This window comes from Coloeus monedula, assembly GCF_965178545.1.
Source record: "Coloeus monedula genome assembly, chromosome: 12".
Lineage (NCBI taxonomy): Eukaryota > Metazoa > Chordata > Aves > Passeriformes > Corvidae > Coloeus > Coloeus monedula.
The window spans coordinates 12,483,867-12,511,795 of NC_138792.1; the positions used below are offsets into that span (position 1 = coordinate 12,483,867).

The 27,929-nt window shown below is 37.9% G+C and overlaps 1 protein-coding gene across 2 annotated transcripts in view; it reads left to right on the plus strand.

Annotated features, from left to right (window-relative positions):
* KLHL13 (kelch like family member 13) overlaps positions 1-27,929 on the plus strand; it is an 85,866-nt gene that overhangs the window by 21,613 nt on the left and 36,324 nt on the right. Inside the window, exon 1 of one of the 2 annotated variants that reach the window (XM_082289550.1) lies at positions 5,280-5,380. The exons of the other annotated variant lie outside the window; for it this stretch is intronic. Within the exon in view, the coding sequence (XP_082145676.1) occupies positions 5,376-5,380 (5 nt within the window). The 5' untranslated portion in view covers positions 5,280-5,375. Of the gene's footprint in view, positions 1-5,279; positions 5,381-27,929 lie in introns of those variants that run through there. 2 annotated transcript variants of the gene reach the window in all.

Consider the following 27,929-nt stretch of genomic DNA (forward strand, 5'->3'; position numbering starts at 1 on the left):
ACATGTGATTGGCCTTTCTTGTTACCTAGATCTAAGAGAAAGGCTAAATGGTTTTTAGGCTTCCCTCTTCCTGGAACCTTTTGGATATTTTCATAGATGTGGTTTTGTGATTTGTTTAGTAACTAATTAAAAAAAAAAAAGTCACTATTGCTTAATGTCCTCATTCTGGTTTGGCATCTGCAAATAGTGCCTGATTTGAAAGGCTGTCTTGCTTTCACTCAAGAGAAAATCAGCTTAAAGATAACATTGGTTTGTAGTCATCTTTCCCTTGGCTTCTTCCAGGCTCTGCTTGCTGGTTCAGGAAGGCCCTGTGAGGATTTTTTTATAACAGTCTCCGGTCCAGATACTGGATTCTTTATGAAGCAGCCAGAGAAATCTTTGTCCTGATCCAGCTGACTTACCCAGGAGATAGTGTTGATTTGATTTACTCTCTTATGTTGAGATCACTTGTGGACAAGGTCCGCGAAGTCTCTGCTGCAGTTGGCTGAGTAGCAACGATAATATGCAATATTCTTCATTATTTCATTATTTTAAAAATAAGATCTCTTTCATAGTATCTGCTTAATAAAATTGGAACTTGGTAGATTTTTTTTTTTTATCAAATGAGAAGTTTAGGTATAAATTTTCCAAGTATCGGTCTGTATACCTTGAAGTGTTCTTATGGTGATGCTACAGTTACTGATAATACGTACATTTTTCTTGGAGCTTCTTTACAGACGTTGACTGTATTTTAGTGAGGTCATTTTCAGAAAAGACTTTCTGTAAAGTACACAACAGTTATTTTGTGGAGCTGGCATTTAATTTGTGCAGATGGTTGCTGTTAAGGACATTTTAGTTGCATAGCAGTCACCTTTTCATGGTCTGCAGCACTGGGCTGGGTCAGGTTGTGCTCTGATAACTTGAGTGGACAAGACTCACAGCCAATGACACCCACCATGAGGAGTGTTTTGGGATTTGCCTACATTAATACTCCTCTGTGTCAGCACTAGTAGCTGCAATAACAGGTAATATTTATGTGGACAGTTCCATTAGGTCTTATGGCATTATTGCAAGGGTGAATGTGTGTAAGATATAATGGGATAAGTTGTGAATTGAATAGAGCTTAGTCTTCGGTGCAGGATGAAGCTGAAGGAACTTGTTTGTTTTCCCAGTTCTGCATGATCATAACCGTGGCTTTAACCTTTATGCTGTAATATCTTGAGAAGTATTTATCAAGTTTGTGGGCTGTATAAAGGAAATTGCTATTTGCCTGTTGCTATTGTTCTTTTTGTGGTTATTACTGTGTACTTGATGTGTAGAATTTCTGGTGAAAAATGGAAAAACATTTCACCTTTTGAATGCTCATGCGGAAGGCTTTAAAGGGCTTGAAATACACACTGCAATTTAGTCCATTAAGTTAAAAAGTAGCTTTTCTAATAAAGAACAAATGTACAATAAAAAGTTTTTCATTTTCATGTAATACTGACTCCTAAATTCATAAACTTCAGAAATATTAATTCTTAAATGTAGTGGATAATATTTAACATGAAGTTCAACCAAAACTCAGATGCACAGCATTCCCTATGCTGGTTTTTTTTCTGGACAGGCTGAATGAGGGTGCCTTGTTTTATTTGATATCTGCCCATGTCTGAGTGAATCTAATTTGTACAATAGTAAAAGGTACTTGAGCTGTGCCCTTGGTAGTCAGTAGATCCAGGGGTGTGTGTGACAAGTTGGACACTGAAGGGACATGCTGTATCTAAGCTATTCAGTTTCCTCATGAATGGACTAATTAATATGTTCTGTTGGCCTTTCCTCTCTGTAACCATATAAAGCTTTATGCTCTTAAAATAATTGACAGTCAGCAGCTGGTTTCATATCAGGATTTTTTTCATTTGGTAGTGAGGAGAAGCTGGGATCCAAATGTCATGGTCCTGTTGTCTTTGTGGAGACAATACAGGTTTTTCTTTCACTTTCCTGGATTTCTTACGTACAGCTTTTTTCTTACATGCAATGCTTATCTAATCAAAATTTTGTCAGCAGAGTTTATTTCATCACTATGGATTTGTTAAGTGTAGGTGATAATGAATGAGCTTTAATATGCTGAAGTTGTAGCCACATGTGACTTATATGAGGGAAAGGCTTTATGAGGGTTGGAGAGTGCAGATGAAATGCAAGTCCTTTACAGAATACTGAAGAGATGGGAAATCTGTAAGTTCACAAACATTTTAAGAACACTTCTAAATAAATTGATTAGATGCTTTTGGGCCAGCCAATAAGCTTCATAATAATTTGATTAATTTCACCATAGATATGTGAATTTAAATTTGGTTCATTATGCAAATCCAGGCAGGAAAAAGTTGATCATCTGACTTAAAATTTGGAAGAATATTTCATTGAAGACAGTGTTTTAATACACATACCTCAGCATTGTAAAAATTCTGCTTTCTGCTACTTTATGTTCAGTGCAGTGGTTTAAGGCTGTCCTTGCACAGAGCCCTGACCTGAGGTAATCTGCTGCATGTAGAAATGGGGGAGTTTCAGGTCCCTGCCCCGTTTGAGGTGAGGTGTTGGTGGGCAGAGCTTCTGTCCCTGCTCTGTGTGAGGCTGCAGCAAGCTAAGCTGTTCACTTAGACAGGGTCGAGGATGGAAGCAGTGTTACCTTCTAGGTCATTAATATGAACAGAAAAGCTCATTTGGAGCAGATAAACTTTGGAAGTGATGTACAAAGAGAGGAGGGACCTCAGATAACTTGTGGCAGACACAAGCTAGAGCATTGAAGTTTCTGTAAAAGTGTGCTGCATATATGTATTGTCCTGCATCTCCCTTAATGTATTAACAGACAGGTCTGCTTCTCAACTTAAGTTACATAAATCTTTATGTAGAATGCCACCCTGTTTGCTTTGAAATTTTACAATGACTGGTATTGTCAGACTTGTCCATCTTGGAGTTCAATTTAGGAATTGGCCCCTAAACTGCCAAGACAGGGATTGAGCCAAAATGCCAGTGTACTTAGGCAGTGAAGTAATCCTGTTTAGCTTGGAAGCATAGAAGCACAGTTGTGTTCCTGCAAATGTTGTGCAGGGGGTGAAATTGCTGAATGGTTTTGAGATTATAGATTAGATTTCATTAAGGACTGTAGAAGGATTTTCCTTTCTCCAAGTAACAGCACAAGAGGTTTATTTTGCTGTGGCACAATGTCTTAATAGAGGTTGCAGTGGCTATGCAGTGAAGCAGTTTATATTCTGATTTAGTACAGGTGTCCTTCTGAGCTGTTTTGGGAAGTGTTTTAGGATGTTGAAGGGAAAGCAATAGATCTTTTGCAGCTTTACACTCTACGCATTGGTACTGTGTCCTTTGCTGGGTTGCCTCCTGCTTGCTAGGGTGTGTTTTTCACAAGCCAGGTGTGTACGCTGCATTAACAGTGGTCTGTGTGCTGTACAAGCTGATTTTGCAGTAGAATGGTTTACATAAAACAAGAATTACTTGCACTGATTTAAAATATGGATTTGTATTACGGAGTTCATTGTAGCGAATCCTGTTCTATTGGTCTCACTTCCTTTTTAGTGTACCTGGCTTACCTGAAATTCACTGCTTGTAAATGGCATTTCAGGAAGTCTGAACTGATCCAGCACATGCCTACTATGTCTACAGCTGAATTTTGATGAGCTCCTTAGTGCAACATGAAGTGTGGGTTGTTTTTTTGTTTTTTTTTTTTAAATTAACAAAACTTCCTTAAAATTTAGTCTTTGGACAGTTTTGCACAACTTACTAAAAATTGCTTTCACTTCAAGGAGCCAAACTGAATAGTTTTGTTGTTGATTTTTATTTTTTTCTTTTTGTAATAAGGAACGGTTTCATAATCTTTTCAGTTAAAGAGAAAAATCCATGGAAAATGCTTTTTAAAATGTTGTCTGATTCCCGCTTTAATCCTTGCTTCTAAGCAGCCCTGATTCAACAGATGTTGCATGTGGGTATTTGCAGCTGATGGAAAGGCCTGAGTCTCTGCTGTTACTGTGCTAGCAGAGTGCTCTGCAATCAGCTTGCACCCCTTGTCATGGTTTTGGTGGCTTTTGATCAGAGATTACCAGGTTTTTGTACTGGGATTACAAGGGGCAAAGTGTTACCTTAACAATTGCTGCTTAATTGTACTTATAATGCTGTGCCTGTGTTGTGCTAGCCTGGAGCTCCCAATTCTTGCAGTAAGAGCTTGTGGATTGTCTGGGGATTTGTGGAAAATCAGCTTGAGTGCCTAAGAAGTGATAGTTGCCATATATCATCACTCTGACTGCTGAGTGCCATGTGCCATTGCCAGCTTGGTGTTGTTCTGAAGAAGAAATTATTATTGCTTCTTTTCTGGCACCTTTGTGCGTTAGGGGTCCCATGGAAGAGAACACAGAAGTGTTTGTTGGATGCTTTGCCAAAGGTTGATCTAATTGAGGGCAAAAAGTGTTGCAAAACCAGCAAAGCTGAGCCCTGAAGGGCATTGAAAGCAGCTTTTCATGCTGGATGTGGTGAGAGAAACCGGAGTATTGGATGGATGTGCTGTAGTAAGTTAATATGGCTGAAGAGACAAGGCAGGAAATCAGTTGAGTAGTTTCAAAGATTAAGAAATGTGGGGCTTGTCGGAAGCCAGAACAATTTAATTTTGTGAAAGATGGACTTTACCTGACTAGATAACAAGGCAGAAAAGGCTGCATCTTGAAGATGATGTAGAAAAAGTTTTGGAAAAAGTTGTTGTCTATTTGCCAGTAACTCTTTATACCTGCACCGTACACTTCCAGAGGATGGCTTTTTCCCAGTTTGTCCTAATTGATGACATAAATTGATGAAAGTAATTTAGCAGTGTAAATGCATTTGTTTAAGGCCCTTGCTGGTCTGAATGTGTAAGTTTTTTAGAGAAACAGCACCCTTCATGTTTCCTATGTCTTCACTTTCATGCCAAGGGACAGGATCCTGCAAACAAAACACTCTTTCTTTATTGCTCCCAGCAAACAAATTACCAGTCAGGCAAAACTGCATGTCCCTAGTGATGTACTGCTGCAGGCAAGATAAAAAGCATAAATGTAGATCTTTCCAAAACTCGAGGTAGCATGTGGATAGAAGAGATGAGAAGATTATTTTGATATAAATATTGTCACTTTCACCCAAGGCTTTATAAAATTAAAATGTCTGAAAACCTAGTTCAACTTTTGAATTTAATTTTAATTCTTGATGCTTTGTTGGCACAGAGAACAACTAGTAAAGTTTGGTGATTTTTTTTTTCCTTTTTTTATAATGCAGAATATTTTCATTGTCTGGAATGCTTTGTGGTGACAAAAACAACTTAATATTGATTTTCATTGGAAAGTAATTTGGTTCTTAACACGTTTTCAAGAGAGATTTTTGATGAAAAAATGAGGTAAGTGTATCCTTGTGAAGGGAACAGTTCCCATCTTCTCTACAAGTACATTTTAGATATTGGAAACTTGTGTTTAGATGTGATTCTATGTTTTAGAATGTCTCATCTGCTTTCTGGCTTTCTGTGATTTAGGATTTTTTGAAACCACAAGACTTAATTTCTTATAGGAAACAGGAGATGGACTCCATAGATCTACAGCAGTCATTTAATGCAGACTTGATTACCTTAACCTGACAGAACTTCCAGCAACCTTATTTCAGTGTCTTTTCTTGAAATTAGATCCTCACTTAAAACATAATTGTTCCTTTATAACATGAACATGGGAGCTATAACATTGTTTATATTATCTTGTGCTGTACTTTGTACACCCGTAATGGTAGTTTGGCTGATGTGGTTAATTTATGTTGGAGTAACTGGGTCCATTCTTTCAAAAAAACAAGAAAAATAATTATTTTTGTAGTGCAGGATGTTTCTGTAGGAAATTTTTGAGCTCCATGCTCAAATATCTTGATTAGTTTTCATGGATTTTGCAGTTGAATAGGGACATCATACTTAAATGGAAAGGAAAAGGTAAGATTAGGGGTCTTAAGTTTACAATGAAATGTGCTGCTGGCACAAAGATTTCTGACACTGCTTTGTAAAGGAACTTTACATCCTGACATCCTGTCAGGAATGATAGTTTTGATTTGGTGTTTGTCTGAGAAAGTGACGGGGATCCATCATGTGCTTTTCTTCACCATTGTACAAAATGTAACAGCCTGGCTATGCGTGTTTCAGTATATTGGTAGGATTTATTTTCCTTTTAGGTGAGTGAAAATATTACTGCAGCAAAAGGCATCGTTCATGACTAGGATTTTCTGTTAATGCCATGTAAGGCTTCCACTTTTTTCGTTTGGATTGCTAATGGCATTTTAAACCTTTCATTTAACTAGATTAATATAACCATTTTGAGCATTCATCTTAAGAATAAATGATCGATTATTTCTGTTCCAACGCATGTATTGACATTAAGCAGCCCTCTTTTAGCAAATTTAGACTGAAGAAATCTTATTAGTTTCTGTAGTTTCATTCACTGATTTTGTGTACTTTTGTCTCAGTCTAAACAGGTAATTCATGGGAAAACAGTTTAAATTATTGAAGTTATGTCTTGGCAGTAGCTAAATCAGTCTTGAAGAATTACCAAACTCATCAGTATGCTGCTCTCTGCTTCTGGGGGGATTTTTCCTTACATATTTGATTAGAAGCAACAGATTTTCTGCCTTTTTTTTTTTTTTTTTTTAAATTTTTTTTAAACAGGCACACAAGTACCTTTTGTCTGCTGGATGCATTTATGGTGATTTGAGCATATTTAGTCTCAGGTTTCACTTTTCAGACTTGCATACTGCTGTCACTCGGAGTGCACACAACCTCTTAGCAGTGTTTTGGTCAGTCACATTTCTGCTTAGTGTGAAAAATGGCTCTTTAATGAATAATGCTGTGAAACTTTGAAGAAAAAAAATTATAAAAGCTTTCCTTAGAGCAGAGTTCTTATTTATGTGTTCTCTCCATCTCTGAAAGCTTCCAGTCTCTAGTAATCCCAACCAGTACCTGTTCAGTCCTATTTCCTTCAAGTTACTCTTTTGTACTTCATTTTATTTAGCAGTCATCTCTGTGTTCTTAGCGGTGATGTTACAAATATTTTCAGTCCTCACTAGGTTCATAATTTTGTCCTTTGCTCACAGGCATGTGCACTTGAATACTTTAGAAGTCCATTGCCATGTGAAGCCTTTTGAATATATTAATGTAGGAGTTAAAATTAGAAGATCAAGAACTAGAAAAAAGTTCTGTGAATTTTTTCTTTTAAGGAGATGATAAATTTCTTACCTTATTTATTGGACGCTTGTTTTTGTTACATCTGGTCTCAGTATGGTGTGTTTGACAGTGTTTATGCTTGTTAAGGGGGAAAATGGTTCTTAATTTCAGTGGAAGGATTAACCTCTTCAGTAAAAAGTTTTTCTTCAATAAATGCGTTTAGCTCTCCAAATTATCTTTTTTTTAACTGACCACTAAAATGACCTAAGCATTAGTAGAGTCAATATAGCTTTAGTGTTGACTTGCATTAAAAGAAAATATCTGTAATTTTTTTCAGTTGCCTAGGTAAAAGAAATGTTTTCTTTGTGATGGAATATATGATAAAAAAGCAAAAGTTCCTCTTCTGTGACTAGAAAGTAATATGCAGGCTTAATGAATGTATTGAAGCATGACACAGGTGTACTCCTGTTAATTTTTTTTTTTTCATTAGGAAAGAACAGTGGTTCAAAGCAGAAACATTCTCTTGCATATTTAAAAGCAGGGTTTTGGTTTGGGTATGTTTCTGGGTTAACTGCAGTTCAGTTTCCTCTAGACATGGCTGTGGGTTCTGCCATCTGTCCAAGTGCAGCTGTAGTGTGTGGTTTGTAAACCAGTGCCTTTTGCACATGAATTGTTTGCAACTTGGACTTCATGTGGGAAGCAAAGAGGTGTGGATCTAAAATAGGTCATATTTTATTCTAAGAAGGTCAATTGCTACTTTTAATGGGATAGGTGAGCTTGCAATCTTCACTGGCTGCTTGGAAGGTCTGGCTGGCTTGTAGGATGTCCAATATACTGTAAGCAGGCTTTTTCTGAAAATCTCTGACTTTGGAAAATTCTCCATCTGATGACACCTTGTTAGCAGTGTAGTGTAATCTCATGCTGATTGTCACTTTCCCTTTTGTTTCCTATCTCTGTCTTCTGTCACTTGGGTGGATCTCTACTGGTTCTAGATGTTCTCCTGATGAGTGGTGGTTGTAGGGTTATGAGTAGTTGTTTCCCTGCTCTGTTTGCTGTTTATTTGAATGCATCAAGTTAAAAAGAAGGGCTTTAACCAAAGCAACTTCATGCTTATGGGTAAGATGCTTTAAAGTCCTAAATCTAAAATAATTTACTCACATAGTGGGTGCAGCTTTGTCCCTTTGAGAGAGTATGGTATTTGTTTGTCTGCGTGTAATTTATCTATTGTGATCCTATATTTAAACCGTCTGTATCACTTCTGGGTAAAAACTGGCATAGCTTTTATATTGACAATGTACAAAACATTACAAAATAACCTGTTTTTTCAAAAATGAATCATTTTAATATGCAGTTTTATCTGCCTTAGCTAGCAGCTGATCATTTAAATGAACACTTTTGAAATAAAAGTTGTAATCTTGAAAAGCAGCAATGCTGTCTAAATTGCTTACTCCCAGAAAATTCTTTTGGTGCTGAAGTTTAGCTCTAATCAATGTCCCTCCATTTAGTCAAAATGGAAGAATTGCATTATCTGCTATTCATAAAGGGAAGGGAAAAGAATAAATAGAACTTTTCTTTGGGTGTGTCTGACCGGTTTTATTTAATTTTGCTGTTAACAGAAGAAGTGACCTAATTTTGAAAAGAAAAATGTCCCTTTCTTCATGGTTACCAAATAGTTTGGTACTTTCTATACTTAAATGAAAGAAACCGCACCCCACCCCAAAAAACCTGATGGATGTGTATATTTCTGCCTTATTTGAACAGAAGAACCCCCCCACACCTGAACACAAAACCACCCTTGCATTATAAAACTCAACCAATCAAAACCTTCTCCTTTTTTTTAATGCTAGAGGTGTTCTGCCTGTGTATGTTCATGTGTGCAGCTTGGTAATACATTTCCCATTATTCCATTGTCATTGGACATCTGGGATGTCTCTGATTCATGTTGTAGTTCACTTGGATGCAAAATCGGTCATATCTTGGAAAATAATCTCACAGTGGTGGAGACTGTGCTGGAAAAACAGGATACAAAGTCTTGCTTGTGTTCACTGTATGGAGAGATCAGTTTTGCATCTGAAACTGATCTGTTTTAATGAGCTGCACTTTAAGCTTACTAATGTTCTTAAGGACATCTTGTAATAATGAGAAGTGTTGGGTTATATTTACATTAATGTCCTGTTCTGGAGAATGAAAGTTGAAGCAACTATTAAGTTTTCATGTGATCTTCAGAGGTATTATACAGGTATCCTGCAGGACCAGCGAAAGCCATTCAGGGAAACAGCTCAGTTTTTCAAACAGTGTGTTCTACAGCCTGGTGACTTCCAATCCCATAAACAGACACACACTGAAATCTGAAATCCAGCATCAGTATGATTCCTGCAGATAATAGCAAATTTAATAACTGAAGGCAATAGTGCACTGTTAAAATGTCAATGTCTGTCACGGAAAACCTTCAGCTATAACTACTGCTGTTCTGCCTTGTCACATTATTATGTGTATATTTATGCCTGACCTTCCTATGGCATTGCTGAAATTTGAGCATCTTGCTAATCTCCTTCCATTTTCCCAAGCTATGTTATCGCATCCAGCTCCATCGTGTTGGATTCCAAATGTTTTCAGCCTGCAACTACTCTGTTCCAAATTCCTGAATTCTGCTTTAATTCTTCTGCTCCAGCTCACCTGTTACAGGGTGGTTGAATCCAAGCTGACAGCCAGGTAGGTGGAGGTGGATCAACCAAGGATCTGGGAGGAAATTTAATTTGAGGTGAATGTGTTAAATCTTCAGATGGTCTCATTTTGCTTCTGTTGTCCCAAAGAGCACAGAGGTCATGTATCAACAAGTCAGCAAGACCCTCAGAATCCCAGCTGGACAAGGAGCAAAGCTGTGTTTGGTGTTGCTTAAATTGATGTGACATGAGTGAGTCAGAGCAATGTGGGAGTGAAGTGGAACATGAGAGCTGAAGCAGAGGAGTTTGCAGGCTTTGTAAAGCTGCTCTCTCCTGGCTGGAGCAGCATCTTTGCCTGTTGTCTGGGCTCCTCTTTGCTCTCACAGCCAGGTTTTCTCCTCTCTTGTTCTGTCTCCCGGTAATTAGAGTGGCAGTGTGACACTGTTCAGTTCTGTTTTCAGATAATTAGAGCTCGGCCCATACAGCAAAGTGTATGGTTGTCTGTGTTGGGTTTTGCTCAGGGCGTTTGCCAGGACATCACTGGTCTGTCATTGGGAACCGGAAATCCTTTTCATTGCTGCTCTGCAGTGCGGTGTGGCAAAGACTTTGGCTGATGAGGAGTAATTATGTGATGCTGCTGGCTTGGTGTGCAGTTGGAGCAGCCATCCCTCTGCTGTATATGCTTCAGGAGTAATGAGCAGAGATGCTGGAGAACAGGAATGGCCTTCTTCTCCAGCCAGTTAACTGGGTTAGAAGACTGTTGCAGAACTCAGGAGCAAAGGGAGGGAGGAGGGTAAATGAATTGAATCACATTGCTGGAATTTGCTGTGAAAAGGAATTTGTGCATTCAACACCAGAAAGCTAAGACTCAATAATTTTAGTTGATTTTACTTCTGCTCTTTGGATTCTGTAGGTTTTCATCAGATTAGAGTACTGAAGTAAAAGCTTAGTCACATTGTGCCTTGTGCATTGTTCTAGAGTGTTGATAAAAAGCAATTATAGGCTGCTTATCTACAGATACTGTATTTACTGATTTTACACCCAGATGCCTGATATAATGAGTGAAAATCCTGAAAAACTTCTTAGCTGTTTATTGAATGTAATTATTTAAAATACTTGGTAGTCTTCAAATAGGTCTTTTCCTTTTAATAAATCAGTCTTTGATTAGTGCCATCTGCACACCCCCCTGTCACCCAACAAAAAAATAAATCCCTGAATGGACATTAAGCCAGCAAAATTTTGCATGTTTTAGAAATTTCTCCCCAGCAGCTGCTTTTTGGACAACAAGGTGTTGGTATTTTGCTTATGTTTCTACTTTAGTGAAAGACTCAAACAGAAGAAGATATGTTTGTGCATGTTGCTTGATTCAGGATATGAGCCAGAACATAAGTTCACAGAAATTTGATGAGAAGCACTAAAGAAAGAACGGTCTTCTGTAACAGTGTTTATGTAAAACTCCTGGGTTCATAGTTGCTGTAACTGTTGGTTTCCCTGCAGGGGAGATGCAGGGAAATGTCAGTGTTTACAGAAACTCTTGTGGCAAATGTTCATCTTGTCTTAAGCTACTAGCTGCATTTTGCTTTGAGTTCAGTACTGACCCTACTGAATAAATATCTGGTTTACTGCTTGCCTTCCTCCCTTCCTGATCTGACCTCTGTATCCTGTGCTTTTGGAGTACTGTATGTTTGTCTCAGCAGAGGTTTACCACCTGTTCCCAGAATCAGTCTTGCCTTCTTTTCATGTTTTCAGTATATGCTGTTCAAAGGCCTCCAAAGCTTCAGCTTTCAAGAATTTTAGTGTCATGAAAGTACTGAGTTCCTTTGAGACTGCCTTTTGAATCTCTAGACACCAACACTGCTTTCAGTATAAGGTTTGAAATTTAGATTCAGTGTTCCAAGTGAGTGAAGAAATGCTTTGGTAAATTGCAGAAATCTACTCGTTTCCAGTTCTAAATGTCTGTAGATACATGAGGACGCAGGAGCAGCTCAGGCATGACTGATGTTAGTGCATGGCTTTTTTCTAGAATTATTTTAACAGTTGGTTATGTGGGATTATGGTATTGAATTTTCCTGGCAACACTTCATGCAATATGCAGCAAGACTTTGTTCAGGTGGTTGCGGTGACATTCTGCCTGGTCTGAGTTACTCTCATGATTCTCCTGAAGTATTATTGTGCAACTTTGCTGTTGTGTTAGTTATTTCAGAGGTTCTTGTAAAATCTTTCAGGCAAATATAATACTGTTTGCAGCATGATTTATGGTGTTGCTTGTGATGAAAATCATGGTTTGTATTTCTCGTGTGTGTGTATAGTCTCCTGCATATTATCATTCTGTCTTGTGTGGGCAAAATCGTAATTTCAGCATCTCCAGAAAGTGAAACTGCTGAACTTCAGAATGAGTAAAATACACTGTTATTGGAAGAACACATCAAAGCAAAGCTTTGCTTAATGTAAGTTTTGCTTTGTTTAGAGATCCAGAAAATTGTTATACCATGGGACACATACTGCAGAGAGCTGAGTAAACATGGCTGAAAGAATATGCAGAGGTTTGTGGGAAGATGTGATGAGCAAGTGGGCATGCAAATAGGTGTCCTTGTATTTCAGCTGTCTTATGTTGTTTCTGCTGTTTGTACATTAATGCCTGAGCATGGTCTTGGGTTTGTCTGATTCTTACACCAAACTTCCAAATTCTGTTTTAAATTCATATAGTTAAACTTTGTAGTTCAAAATTACAGTGGAACATTATAGTCAGAAATACCTACTTCTGTGTCAGAGATTGTCTAAGATTGGAGAATCACTAGATGTTTGTCTCGGGAGGGATTGTGAAGCATCAGTTGACACGCTTTGGAGTCAGTTATCCGCTTAATTTGTAAATGTTACTTCATACCTAATTCTATGTCTTCTTTCTTCCTTCACTGAAGCTTTTTCTGCTTCAGAAACTGTTGGTGGAAATTTGACATCTGGAAACAGTTTTATATTGAAGGCATAGGTTGGAAATGATGAACAATTTCTTGAAGTCATAGGTTAAATTCATCTTCCTTTGTGTTTTTATCAGTACAGAGTTAATTGCATAGATCCAGGTATAACACAGGAGGAAGGGGGTTTATAGTTGTTTTTACATAACCATGCATGTGTCCCACTACAGCGTCAAGGATGCTTTGGGTAGTGGAAGGTGAGGTGGAGAAGTTTGATTGCTGGCCTTGTATGTGAATGCGGAAGTCACCTACAGAGCACTGGGTACAAGCCACTTCTGTTTTAAACTGTTTTTCTCACTTTGCTTCAGTGAATCTGTTTTGTAATAAACGGTTATTGAAAAACTGCTGGTGGGATAGCTGCAGCATGTTATGTGAAGACATTTCTACTGTTTCGTTTTTTATCCACCAAACCTCTGCTAGTATTAGTTTCATGCAAAGCTTTCTCTTTATTGTGTTGGAGAGCTGGTGAATAAGCACCCGACATTTACCATGCTTTTTGTGATGCTATATACTCTCAGTGTATTTCTTCTTCCCTCTCTGCACCCCATGCTGTTAAGTCCAATATAACAGTTGATTCTTGTACAGAAGCCATTCCTTAAGTTTTCTCAGCCTTTTCACTCTCTGACTTTCCCAGTTCTTTGCTGTAGCTGGTGAGATGGGGCAAAGGGTAGAATAGCTCATGTCTCACACCAGGTAATGTGTGGGAAGGATACTGTGTTTGTCAGTAGGTGTCATAGAATATCCTGAGTTGGAAGTGACCCCTAAGGATCATCAGATCCATCTCCTGGGTAGTACAGGCTTAGGAACATTGAGGCTGGGCACAAACTAGTCCAAGCTAGCTAGTCTTAGCTGTGATGTTGCACAGTCAACCAAAGCTTAAAAAATGCAGTATTTTTCATTGGTTTCGTAGATGAAGTGAGTTTTCTGTTTGTACTGTTTTGGTTTTTTTTCCATTTAAAATGGGAATGTATTAAAATATTTGTCTTGTCGAGTAGTTCTTGTGAATACCAGAAGGTGGCATAACTGTTTTCCTAAAAGCAAGGAATTCCAAAATGCAAGGAATGTGCATGATTCTACTACTCTGATTTTAAAGCTATTGGTGAAATTTTGATCTAAGGGAAGTTGGATCAGCTTAGATCTTAGCATTTAAAAGAATTGTTTAAAGGTATACCCATCTGCCTTTTTTTTTGTTGTTGTTTGTTTTTTAATGTGAAATCCTTTTGTGCTGGTTTTTATAGGTAAAGTTTTTGAAGCTGGAAGTAGTTTACCTGAAAATGCAGCAGGAGGGAAGAAAGAGATCATCCAGTATGTGTGCAGTGAAATTCTTTCCTGAGCTGTTTTACAGAATCCCAGTTTCCCATGAACACGTTGTTTAAATAGCTTACTTTATCAATTTGCAAAATGAGACCAATTCCTGTTTACTATAAGCTCTTTAGCAAGTGCTATAAAAGAGTATGTTATTAGTATGGTAACATATAAATGACAGTTTTGTGTGGTAGCGCCTCCAACCACAGGCAGATTCTTAGGCATACTAACATTAAGTGTTAGAAACAGTAAGTATTGGTAAGAGTGTGCAAAAAAGACCAATGAGCCTTTTAATGACAGTCTATTTTCAGGTAATATGTATCTTGTTCTAATTGGAAGCTTAGTCTTTGTGCAGTGTTACCCTGCCTTTATTGACAAGCTGATGTAAGAAAGTATTAGATACCATCTCATTTGATGCTTTTCTTATTAGTCTGTCTCTCAGGCAATCATCTCCACTATGGTGTTGATCAAAAAGTAGTTAAATACACTTTATTGGAGGTATTGTTTCCATTCAAAGTTGTAGGGGGACTCACTCCTAGAGCAAGTGCACTGGGCATGATGGGCAAGGTTTTGGCAGTGGGGTGTCAGTGCAGGGGTGCCCTGTGCCAGACACAGCTGGGGTTGATTTTGCGTTAACCCCCCTTTTTGTTAGAATACTTACGTTAATTGGTGTAGGACAACCCTGAAACTTCTGAAGGAATGAGATACATGGGATTTTTACACCTGCTTTACTTAAAATTATTTCAGAGAAGGGCTTGTCCCAGCTCAAAGTTACCACAGTTGCTTGGTGTTCTCTATGTATGCTTCAAAAAGATATTTTCAGCTGTAGAAAAGTACATTACTGCAGCTGCAGAAGGTGCTGAAATACAGATATTTCTTGATTTAGCTGACTCTTGCACTGTGACTTCGTGCATCACAGCTGTGCAATGCTATTTCACCCCAAGGACCTCTACACTACACACATCTATCATTTTTTTTTTTCTCTAATGTGGTCTCTCTGGAGCCTGCTGTGATTCACAAGAGCAGCACAGATGAGAACGATGTGACTGTTTTGCATAGGAGCCTAGAGTTATTTGCAGAATTTAGAATGTTTTTTTCCTGACCAAATGAGGTGGGTGGAAGGAAGTGGTGCAGCTGTGCTGGTGGTGGCTGTCACTGGGCTGAGCCTCCCACCCATCTCTCTGCAGTCTTCTCCTCCTCTGAGATTCATTGATTTATTTTTAGTTCTGTGTTTCTGAAGGGGAGTTTGCCAGGTGAAGGGATGTGGCCATGTGCAACACTATAAACATGTAGAAAACTGTCAGGAGTTGTGTGGAGTGCTGGTAAAATGACCTGTAGAAGCTACTACATGGACATTGGTGAAAGCACTGAACTTCGCTTCTGAATAGGAGTCAGATGTCTGAAGTTTTATGAAATAAAGGTTTATAATCAGGAGACTTTAAACTATTTGATTTAAATAGTTCATAGTTTTTAAAAATGCAAGTAAGATTGCCATTCTTCCATGGGTCTTTCTAAAATCAGGTTGTACTTTTCTTGCTATGTACAATTATTTTATGCAAAGCAGCATGTCCTCTTTTGATCCTAAATTATCCAGATTGTCACTAAATAGGTAATTGCAGAGTTCTTCCAATCTGCTAAGTGAATATCTTAAAACTTTAAATCTGCTTTTGGAAATGAATTAGTACCTTGTATATTTGCCCACCACAACAAATCTGAAATTAATAACTGGCATATTTCAAAACTTTGGCTAGGAAATGTGGAATTTTCTTGAAATTTATGTTCTCAGAGCTGCTAAAGATGAAAGCAGTTTGTAACTTTCTGTCCATAATTTAATTATTAAACAGGACTTTTGACATTTAGTGATTTAGAAGTAAAATACAGCGTATTTCAGAGAAATTGAACTTGTTTTTGTGATAGTATTTTTTTGTCTTCTGGAAAAATCTAAATGTGAGCAAGGCATGCATTTGGAAAGTTTCATGTGTTTTTTAGGTGTTGATGACTGCTCAGATTGGGCTAATTCTATGGCATGAACACACTCATTGATTGTACACCCTCCCTACACCCCATTCAGCTCAATGTGAAAGGCTGTGGCCTTGGGTCCTTCATATAACGGCACTCAACAGCGGGAACTTGCAGAAAACCTCTTTTTGCCATAAGGTGATTAGATATTTTCTGAAGAGGTAGTATCCAGCTCTGCTGAAATCTTGCAATTAAAGCTGTTCCACACATTTAGGACTGCAGGGGTGGCTGCAGGTATCCTTGAGGTGTGCATGATCATTGAGCTGCAAACACACATCTTCAAAGTGTCTTTGCTCATGGCTGCCTTCCAAGTGAAAGAACCAGTGAAAACGATCCATTTTTTGTCAGTTGTCACTGTTGCTGTTGCGTAGGGAAGTGCCTCAAAACAAGAGACCTGGTTACTTGATTTTACTTTTGTTTTGGGAGCAGGTAGTGTGGAGGTTATCACTGGCTTGGTTTGCTGAGGAAGGGAGGATCCTGAGCAAATGAACCAGGGAGTTACCCCATGTTGTCTTTTGGGAAGGAGTCTTTGGACTACACCTACTTTTGTCAAATGGGATGAGTTAGATTCCTGATTGCCACTGGCTCTTGAGGGGTGTGGGGGGATCAAGAAATCTAAAGTTTAGTACAAGGCTCTCTTTTCCCCTGCACTGCCTGTTCAGCTGTTCTAGCTTTGGTACTAATTCTACCTGTTCTGATGGCATTTATTTGAAATGATCTGTGGTCTTGAAACTCCTTTTCTAGTGTAGAGAAATTACACTTTTTTTCTCTCACTGAATGTGAGAAATTAACACTAGGGATAAACAATTAACATTAGTGACAAATTTGAAATTGAACTTTTTGCTGCTTAAGACTTTCACATGTCCCTGTGTGAAGGCAAGCTGAACTTTAAGGTCAAATTGCTATTTCATAAAAATTTATATCTAATATTCTTCAGAGTGTCTGATAGCAGGTAATTAAATTGGTTGCATCTGGGTGTCTCTTTTGTGACTCCTTGAAGGAATCCGGCTAGCTGCAGTGCAGTGACCATGGGCAGCAAGGTGCAGCACCTTCAGGTCTCCTTGGGAGATGCATTCCTGCAGTTTTTATGGCTCCCAGGTTGCACACAGTGATTTTTGACAACCTGGACTTGAATCATCATCTTGAAACCTTTTCAATCTCATTTTCTGTCAGTCTTTGTGAGGGATTCTGGCCTTTGGATAAAGGTGTCAGGAGTGCCCACAGTGGAGATTTTGTGGATTGGAGACATCAGAAGTGACAATGCAGTAGGAATTCCTGTGTTCAGGAAAAGTTTGTATTTTTGGCTTTTAATGAGACTGAGTCATTACAGAAGCACACAAGAGCAGTGATCAAGGGCTTCGTTCTTGCCTTCCCACACCTGCTCTTCTGCTCTTTTCATCAGGGGTACTTTCTGTAGGTGTGCAAGACCACAAAAACACACTTCAGTGGATAAAGACAGTAAGATTTTGAGAATGAAGAGGACTAACAGATTGCATGTAAGTAATGCAAGAATAGAAGAAAAGCCTGCAAACTTTGATTTTAAGAATAGTTCCAAAAAACTTTACCCAACATATGACTCCTGTAGTTTGCAGTTTGCTGTCTGTGGTGCAGGAAATACTGAAATTGTTCATGGCTAGTGCTTAGGTCCTGGCTTCTGTTCCATTACTAAATTGTTTAATATATTTGCTTGATTTGAGTCTGATGCGTAAATGTGTTTAGGTGTTTAGACTTTACTAAAATAAATTGAACAGCCAACAGACTGTAACAGCTGTGGAGAAGTTGTTTAGAAATAAATACTTTATAGTTCAGTTTGACCTAATAAAAATAACTGTTGCTTCAGACAATTATCTTCAGCAGGGTCAGTCTGGCTGCTGTAACTGTGCATTCATGTTTCTGTGTTGATTTTTTAAATATAATCACCTGGGGAAGATGAGCCAAGCTCTCTGAATAAATTGGTGCTAATTCAAAAGCATCGCTTCTTAGTGGTGTGTTGTCAGTAGAGTACATGGGCTTAGATCAAAAATTGGAAACCTTCATTAGCTCACTTTGGTTTTACCTCCTACTAAGTGTTTTAAGACCTTACTTTATCTAATAACTTTTATGTAACAGTAATTTACCCAAGCTGATTTTTTAAAATATTATAACCTGTAGCTTGTAATTAACAGTGCATAGTGACAAATCTTACCTCAATTTTAGAAAAGTCTCTCTTCAAGAATACACACAAGAAAATGCAAGTCATCTGTAAGTGGCATAAAATAAAACCCACTTTCATGGTAAGAAACACACACTTCAGAATAGACTGGAAATATTTCTGAGACTGTGTGTAGTTACCAAATATACCTGAGACAGGCTTTAATATTTTAATATATTAATGCTTCCAAATATTAAAACTGTGAATACTGCAGGGACTAAGGTTGTTCATTGCTTGTCTCCCTTTTCCTGCAAGTTTTTGGGACCCTGACTTTTTTTTAAGCAAAATTATTTTAAGCAAAATTTTAATTTAAGCAAAATTATTTTACTTAAATGTAAAACTTTAAAGGTTTTAAAAACAGTTGATTGTGACCTTATAGGAAATGGCCTGAGTTTTTTTGAATGTTTGCTGTTGCTGAATAATTTCAGAAGTTTCAAACTTTTTTTCAAATTTTTTTTTTTTTCAGTTATGAGTGATGCAAAGACCAGGGTTATGGACATTTGAAGAATATGTGAAATGGAGAAACTAATTTCTCAACATGATTCCTTCTCAGCCTCTTTGGTTTGTTGAAGAACATGTACTTACTTTGGTAGCCTCAAAATCATGTGAGAATTTGAACCTCTCCTATCTGAGGTGTCTGGAAGGGAAGGGGAAGTGGCTGCATCAGATGCAGGGTAAATGTGTATTTGTCAAATATATATAAAAATAATGTATGTCTATATATTGTGTGTGTGTATGTGTGTGTGTATATATATATACACATGCTATATACACGCTATATATATATATCTCAGGTCTGTAAAATTATTATACATAAATATACATATGCATACTATACATATATATAGTACGCATATGTATATTTATGTATAGTAATTTTCACTGAAATGATGCATCCTACAATGTTACTGCAGCAATTTCCTCATTTATACAGGAAAAAAATGCTGAGTGGATAGAAAACTGTAGCAGTTCTTGTTGAATGCATATCACATGCCCTGACTGCTTAACTTAATCTTTAAAGATTCGGGGATTTTTTTCCCCATTTGAGAAATGGCCCCACATATTGCTATAGAGACCGGAACCTGCACTGTTTACAGCATTTTGACAGCAGGAGGGGTTGGCTGCAAACCTGGTTTATCTCACTTCTTTATGATTTATGATTGATGATTGTTCCTTGTTCCATGAGCAGTCAGCCCAGTTTAAAAGAATTAAATATATTTGATAGTAACTACTTTGTAAGCATCTCTGATCCATTTATGAGGCCACACGCATTGTGATGTCTACAGTACATCTAAGTACATCTAAGAGATGCTGTAACTTACACCTGGTGTCTGAGGGCTTTTTTTATCCCCAGTTATAAAAAAAACTTCTTTGAGACAGTACAGTAGGTAGCAAGTCAAAGTACAGGCATAATTGTCAGAACTGTCTGTAGCGGTTTTAAAGCTAACTTCGTAATGAAATATTAAAAAAAGTAATTGAAAGACTGTTTCTTAGTAAGATACTTTTTTGATGTTTCTACAAAAGTTGCCATTTCAGTAAAAGTGTTACCAGGTGCACATTGCCAATCTTTTTCTGTACTTCAGTATTTGGGGAATGTTACAGTGTTGCTGTGCCAGGACTGCAAATGTGACTGCAGTGGTTTCCAAACTTTGGATTCCTCCTTAGCAGATATTTGTTTTTCCTTCATATGAATTTTGGTGTGAATATTTTGACAATATATGGTTAAAGAACTTAATTAACTGGCTCATATCTAGGGCAAGTACTGTCAACACCATCTTTTAATTATTCTCTTCCAGTAATTGGAACAGCTGCAGTTTAATAGACTGAAAAGCCAGAGGTAGAGGCATGAGAAGCACCCATGTGAAGTGGAAAGAGCTGAATTAGGAAGCCAATTAAATTACCACACCAATTTTTAGGGAACCTGTAGAGAAATGAGTGATTTCTCATCCTTATTTGCTCCTCTTCAGTTTCTAGACTTGTGCCTTTGCAGCCATAAATTGCTAAAATGATTTTGGTATTGAAATAATTATTGCATTTGAGCTCCATGGCTTTGGGAATTTTTTACTGGCTTTTGGGAGTTCTGCTTTATTTTATTCTGTGTCAAAATGGTCTTATGTAGTGTAGGATGCATCAGCTCAGCAGGCTGGTGGTTTGAAGATACAGAAAAGATGAGAGCAGTTCCTCCCAATGGGAAACTGATTTTCTGCCTTTAGTTTGGAGCAAGCTTTGCTAGTGCTAATATCATAAAACAAGGATTTTACCCTATAACAAATGTGTTTTTTTGAAGTGGAAACATGCTTTTGTATCAATGAATTTTTAGAACAGAGGTGTTGGGGAAAAGAATCTCAAAATTTTGAATATGTTTACTGGTCTTACCACTATCATTTTAAGTTATTTTTCTTGTTGTTCAGTTTGGCATCTTTTCTTATACAAACACTATATTAATAGAAAATAGTTTGTGACACATATATTTAGACCTTTCAGTTGTCTACATTTCTAGATGAAAATGGGAGATGTACATCATACCGTCACTGTAGCTTTGACTGTTTTTCTTTCTGTAAATCTAAAGAAGCCTGAGGTTCTGGAAGAGAGAAGACTTTTCAGGTCATGCTAGAAAGGGTTTGGAAGACTTGAGAAAGTGCTAATATAGCATAACCCTACTTTTTACCTAGTGCTTTTGGTTCCTCTGACACTTAAGAGATTAATAAAAGGAGAGAGGCAAGTAGCCTAAGTGGAACAGCAATTTTTTTAACTGCAGCAAATCACTTGAATGAGCAAGTATTTTTTTCAGTTTTGTTTTTAACAGTTCAAGAACTGAGGAGAAAAAGTTAAACTCATTATTTGTGCAAACTAATGAAAATCCAGTGGCATCTCTAGAAGTTGACTTCTATTCTGCTTAGTTTTTGTACAAAAATTCAAGTGGCATTCAAAGGCTAAGAATAAACACTTTCAGACTAGTACAGTTTTATGTTGCCTGGGCTCTGATACAGCTTTCTGCCTGTGCCTTTTTCTTCTGCTTGAACAACTGTGAAGGGAAGTCTTATGGGAAATGCAGAGATGGTTTAAAAGTTTTTGTTGGAAGTACAGATGCCCCAGAAATGTGAACACAGTGGGCTGTAAGAGGACAGCATGTTGACAGTTGGTATGTATGACAAAATGTGGTAGCAGCTTAGCATTCAAGTTGCACAAAGGAAGGAAGAGGATATCCTCAGAAAAGGAAGAGAGTCACAAGGGACATGGTTTTAGCTGCATTCCTGCCTTGAAGATCGGGGAGAGCTTGCAGAAGAAAAGATGCTGTGATTAGTGCCCTGGCAAGAGGGGCACTGCATGTGATTTGGTCATGTGCTTGCTGTGTGTGATTCTGTGTGCCTGCTCTTCTCCTTTGGGGCAAATTTTGCTTGTTGGTCAATAGTGAAGCAGGATTTAGATGCAGGGATGGAGGAAGAAGGTTAGGAAATGCTTTCCTCTCTTAACACAAGCATTTTTCAGTGATTCTTCTCTTTGTGGACAGAGCTGCACTGCTGTTCAGCCCCAGTCAGTAGCTTCTGTCCTTGTTTAACATCTCAGGTCTGTAAAATGGCACCTTGGGATCCTGCCTTTGGTGGCATTATTTACTTCTTTCTTCTTATGCCACCTGTTCCTTTCCTTTATGGCCAAGTTTTGTGCAGAAGTGCTTGGTACTCTGTCAGTTACTTCATCTGTGCTCAGTGCAGCTTTGGAAACACGAGCATGGAATTAGTTGCTTGAAACCCAAACACTTTCTCATCTTTTGTACACAGAGTAAAAGATGTGTGGGAGACTTGGATAATAAGTAGGATATAACTTTAAGCAAGTTATAAATAGTAGATGCTTTTAATTTTGAATTTGAACTTGCTTGTGAGAAAACTACAGAGACCAAGTCCTTTGAATGGTCTCAAAAGGATGTTTAATCTGTGCAGTTATCATGGGATTTTAAGCATTTAGGAGTTTTAAACCTAAAGCACATCTCCAGTTTGTGTGCCAAGTTGGTGTGTTTTCAGAGCACTTGTCTGGGAATAACTGTTTTCTCAACAAGGAGGATTCTGCACACAGCTGTAATTCTGCTTTTGGCGCTCAGGACCAGTTCATTTGAAGATGAGTGACAAAGCTATGTAATATGAGAACACAAAATGTATATTCATTGGGTACAGTGCACTCCAGGAGATCAGATTACTTTTCCTGTATTTTAAAATGTGCAGCTAAACTGTTATTTTGAAGTCTTAATTAAAATATCCGAATTATATACTGTGATTGTCTGTTGTCTTAGGAGTAGTTTATGGAAAGCATAAAATACATACTAATAGTATTTTCCTTGTGAATGTGCAACTAATCTGTGACTGTCAGGAAGAAAATGGGATTTGATTTTTGTTTTTTCTCGTTGTGTGTGGATAGGTGATTCATTTCTCACATGGTTGTTCTTTAGCAAGTGACTAGCATTTCCCTATTTTTAGAGTATCTGACACTGCTACTTTCTTCAATTCTGGATTTTGTACATGGGCTGTTTGGTGGAGTAGTTTGTGCTGGACTTCAGGAGGGGATTTGGTTGGCAGTGCTTGGGATTCCTGTACTTTCAAAAAAATGTTTACTGTTACTGGTTTTTCTGCAAAGGTTTTATTTATGTTGCTTGTAGAGTAAGTGGAAAAATAAGTGAGACCAGAAGCACACAAAGGAGAGCAGATACTTGAGGACTCATGCTGCCCTCTAGGGTGAATGATCTTTGGGTCAAAAGTGAGAAGTAACTCTGATTTCTGTGCCTGTGTGGATTGACATAAATGTCAGTCAATACTTGGGAATGACTTTGTGGCTCGAGTTGGATTTTATTTTACAAATCAGAAGGGTATTTCAGGAGTTACTTCTGAAAAAGGGGTCCACTGATTGTCTTTAGCCTCATTTTTTTTTTTTTTTTTGTATTAGTCATGCTGCTCTTAATAAATAAAACATGTGGCGATCTCCTTGGAGGTGGCAGAGCAGTAAGAGACTTTACAAGCAGTTACCAGTTGGTTGCACTGGCTGCACTTGGTGTAAGGAAGGGAGTAACTTTGCTTATTGTATCTTAAGACACTTTCTGTATAATGGTGAATGTAAAAGCAAAGTTGAGTGTATGAATGCAAACTCATGATTTTTTTTATTTTGTGATTATAATAGCGGTTATCTGACATCTTTCAACCTGACTTCTAGGCCTTCAGTGCAGAGCTGGCATGATGTAGTAGTCTGGTGGTGTGTCTGTGTGAGAATGGGCACAGTATTGACCATGTGTGTAGCCAAGTGTGTCTGTTTGCATGTAAATGCTTGAATTATTTTGCTAAAAGTATGACTGTGCTAAAACTGCATGGTTGTTTTTGCAGGACTAGTGTTTCTTAATAGTCATAGCATATAAACTCTGTTGTCATACACAGTGATGTCTGTTCAGCATCCCAGTAGCAGTTCCTGTGAAATTTGTTGCCTGGGTTAATGCCACTCATTTGTAATTTAGAACTTCAGAGAAGTAGGAGAGAGGCCCTCGATTGTTTGTCCAAGGAGTGCATCTGGTTTTGAGTGGGGTTCTGCTGGGTTATTTTAGTTCCTTGCCTTTGGTTTTGGTAACAGCTTCAGAAGCCCAAAAGTATTTTGGGCAAACATTTTCAGTAATGGTGATCAGGATCAGCAATTATTCCCTGGTTATTTCAGCCCAAAATTGAACTTTACATTGTATGTTTCATTGTTACAAAAACCTTCTCAGAGTGTTGTTAAATGTTACTAGAATGATTAAATTTATAGTAATTTGTAGAAATAGCTCCTGTCCTGGTTCAGTTCTTTATTGCTAAGTAGTGTGATAGGGTGTTGACTTTTTAATGAGAGGATTAAGCTGTCCTGATGAATAGAAAAATTGTCATGCTGTATGGAGACTATTCTGAAATCTGTAGACTAAATATCTTAGTGTTGATTTTGTCTGCTGTGGCAATACATTAGAGGTGATTTATGTTTTTCCTGTAAGGTGATCAATATAGCTGAATCTTTGCCTTCTTTTCCCTAGAAACCTGCTCTGCTTCTGCATAAGACGCTATTAAATTCCCTATTCCCTTTTTAATAGTTTGCCTTCCCTGCTCCCCACTGTCGTCAGCCCCAGGAGGTCACCAAGCAGAGCCCTGAGTTGCTGAGTGGTCCGTGATGGGGACCTGCGTGACCATCTGCTTCATCAGTTCTGGAGGCAATTTGGGAACTGCTGGGGGGGGGGGAGGGGGGGGCGTTGAGAATTAGATTGTTGATAGCGTTCCTACAAAGACTGCTGTTAACAGCCTGCTAGTCTCTGCTTCTCTACTGCAGAAGACAGAGTGATATTTGTGTTCCCATATCATGTTGTAAAATGCATGAGATTTTGCTCTTCCTCATTGGAAATGAGAATAGGAAAATGAGAGCATCCTGAACCAGAAGCTATTAGAAGAGCATGAAAACCTGCAGTGATTTCTGCTTTATTTTGTCTTCTTAGCTATGGATTAGAAGGACTGATTTTTGCAATGGGCTTTTTCCATAATGGCATTCTTGTATTGTTTGGTCAGAGCTTGCACAGGAGGAAAACAGGCTGCTGAATTTAGCTACTGATCTCTATTAGCCGTGGCCTAAGGCTATGCTGAGATTTATATCCCATTTATATTGTTGCAGCTCAAAAGAAGAATTTTCAGAGGATGACAAGTGTATTCTGAGTAGGTATGTTGTTTCATTTTCATATGAAACCCATTTTTTTTTGTTTCTGTTTCTATTGGTCAGAAATGAGGTTAATAGGAAGAGAATATAGTACAGTGCTGCAGTGTCCCTGTTAGGGTAGAACAATAGCATCAGAAACAGTTCTTTAAAAATTAGCTGCTTTTATTAAATAAAGCTGCATTGTGCTGGTGTGCAGAGTGCAGTCTTTTTTTTCTTAGCATATACTGCAGTCAGTGCTTCCCTAACGAGGTGGCACTATTGTTGAGTTAGAAGGATAGAATCATCATATTGCTTTAGGGGACAGCAGGATTTAAAAGGAGATGCCTTACAGCCCTCTTTTACAGATTGGAAGCATCGGTTTAGGGGCATTGGCAGAATCATTTCCTTGTTCTCAGCAGCAGCCACTGCTGTGTCAGTAGTGTGTGGAATGGAAGTCCTAGTTGGTAGTCTGTTATGGAAACGCTGTTTACTGTTATTGTAGTACCGTGGTGACAACATGCCATTGAAATGGAAAACGAGCTCTCCTGCTATCTGGAAATTCCCAGTTCCTGTGCTTAAAACATCCAGGTCATCGCCACTTTCTCCAGCGTACATGTAAGTGAGAGAAATGAGGATAATACGGTGGGAATGTTTTTTGTGAGACTACCCTGTGGCAAAATACCCTGTTACATATTAAATGACATTGGCACTCAGAATTTTATCTTGTTTGCTATGTAGATGCGCCCTCCCCCTCCCATTTTTATTATGGATGTTGTGTCAAGTCTTCTCTTTTTGTTGAAATGTAGAGAAATTGTGCAGATTAAGCCATATTCATAATGATATTCTGTATGTTCATTTGAGAAGTTTGTGGTGGTGTTAATTTGTAGACCCGATCTTGAATTGAGAAGTTAAGCTTTGAGGCTGGCAGGCTTTCTTTATAGTGTGTATGTGAACATTTCCTCCTCCTGACTATTTCATTTGGAAATTGAGCTTGAAATCACCTGCTGTATTGTACTGCATTTCTGTTCATGTGAGTTCTTGTAGAGTTGAAATCATACTGCTTTGGTCTTGTTTTATTCTTTGAAGTCTTAGCCTTAATACAAATTGTATGTCCTCATAAAAAGTTACACTAAAATCTTAAAACATAAATTTGAATCATTCATATCTGAATACTTACGTAGTTACACAGGTTGTCAGTGTAAAGTAGCTTCACAATATGCCTTTGTCTTGCCAAATCCTGATGCAGCTTTTGTTCACCTATTGTTGCTGTGAGTTTTGTGTTAGCATATACAGGTGGCTTTTTTTCCTTCTCTGAAATAAAACTACTAAGCACAGGGTACTGAATTCCTTCTGCCTTTATTTAAGGAAGCAGCTCTTTCAAAAGGAGGAAGAGTTGCTTTAAAATGCACAGGTAGCCGTGTAGGTGACTTTTGTATCTGGAAATTGCTGTAAAGGCTACTACTTTTCAATAGTATTCCAGCCTAATACCTACAATATTAGTAGTTTTAAGCTTGCATTGTCTGCTTGCAGATAGGCTTTTGTTTCAGCTACAGTAGGTACATGCTGTAAGAGAGAGGTGCACAGGTCCTCTAAATGTCTTTTTTGTTGTTGCTGAGCATGGCATTGTTACTGGTGGGGCTGAAAGAATCCAGTGCCATGTGCATGGTCACTATTGTTCTCAGGGAGAAAGGCTGAGGGAACAAACCTGGTTGTAAAAAACCTGTACTGGGCACGCTCACATTTAAGATTAACTAATCTTATGACAAGATGTGGGTGTGCTTCAATCTTTTTACCGGAAGCTTCAAATATACTTAAGGCTACCAAAAGAGAAGGTGTTTCCACCTATTCTGAGTTGTTAAAAAATATGACTTAAATATAAGGAAAGTGTCATTATGATAAGAGTTGTGAGACATTTGAACCTATTTCAGGGAAACAGTGTAGTCATTGTTTTATCTTATGCTGTTGTTTTTAAGCTGCAGTACTCTTAAATACAAGAAAAATCAGAACTAGCCCGGTCTGATGTCTCTGCTGCCGGAAACGGAGCATTTCTTTTGTGTGTTGCCTTTAAAGTGCTAATCTTAGCCCTGAGAATGCTCCAGCCTTTGTGATGGGGATTGTGTGGCTGATTATCTCAGTGTGTTAAAAGTATGAACAGGTTTATTGATCATGCTTAAACTATATGATGCTGAGATTATCTGGAGTATGAGAAATATGTGCTCAGCAGCCTTAATCTTCTCTTGATAATGAGTTAGTGTATCTCAATGTTTATGAAGGCATTTCTTCACTGGTACACAGACCTGACATTAGGAGGACTCGTACTATCTCACGTTAAAATTATTCATATATATTATTATAAAGAATGAGAAATGTTACAAAATGGCACCTACTTGATTAGGCAATATAAATCAACTAATTAAAAAATCCCTTGTAATTTAGGTTGACCAGTAAAATAGGTTATGGGATTAATTACCTTCATTGCAGAGATAACAGTAAATTTACTACTGTTTTATATAATCTGATGTTTTTCATATTCATATTTATAAATTTTCTGTCATAAGTAGTACTCTGCACACTAGCAAAGGGCTTATGTTTTGAGTAAAGGATTGAGGAATAAAGTGGTGTGTGACATGGAACACATATTGATGTAAAATAAATGGCCATAAAACTCTAGAATTCACAGATGAGCACTTCAATACTAGGTATTTTGGATCTAGGGTATGCAAAGGTATGATTGAGCTTTTAATCCCTTTAATACTTGACATCTCCATCTTACAAAATAGGGGGTTTAGTGTAGTTTGGAATGCAAAGTAGAGAGGTCTTAAAAGTGCTTGGTTTTTTTTCTTGTATTTAAAATGAAATTCCAGTTTTTCAGGTTTCTCTAGTAAAGTTGACCTTAGCTTTAAAGGCTTCACCCTGCTTATGATTTACAG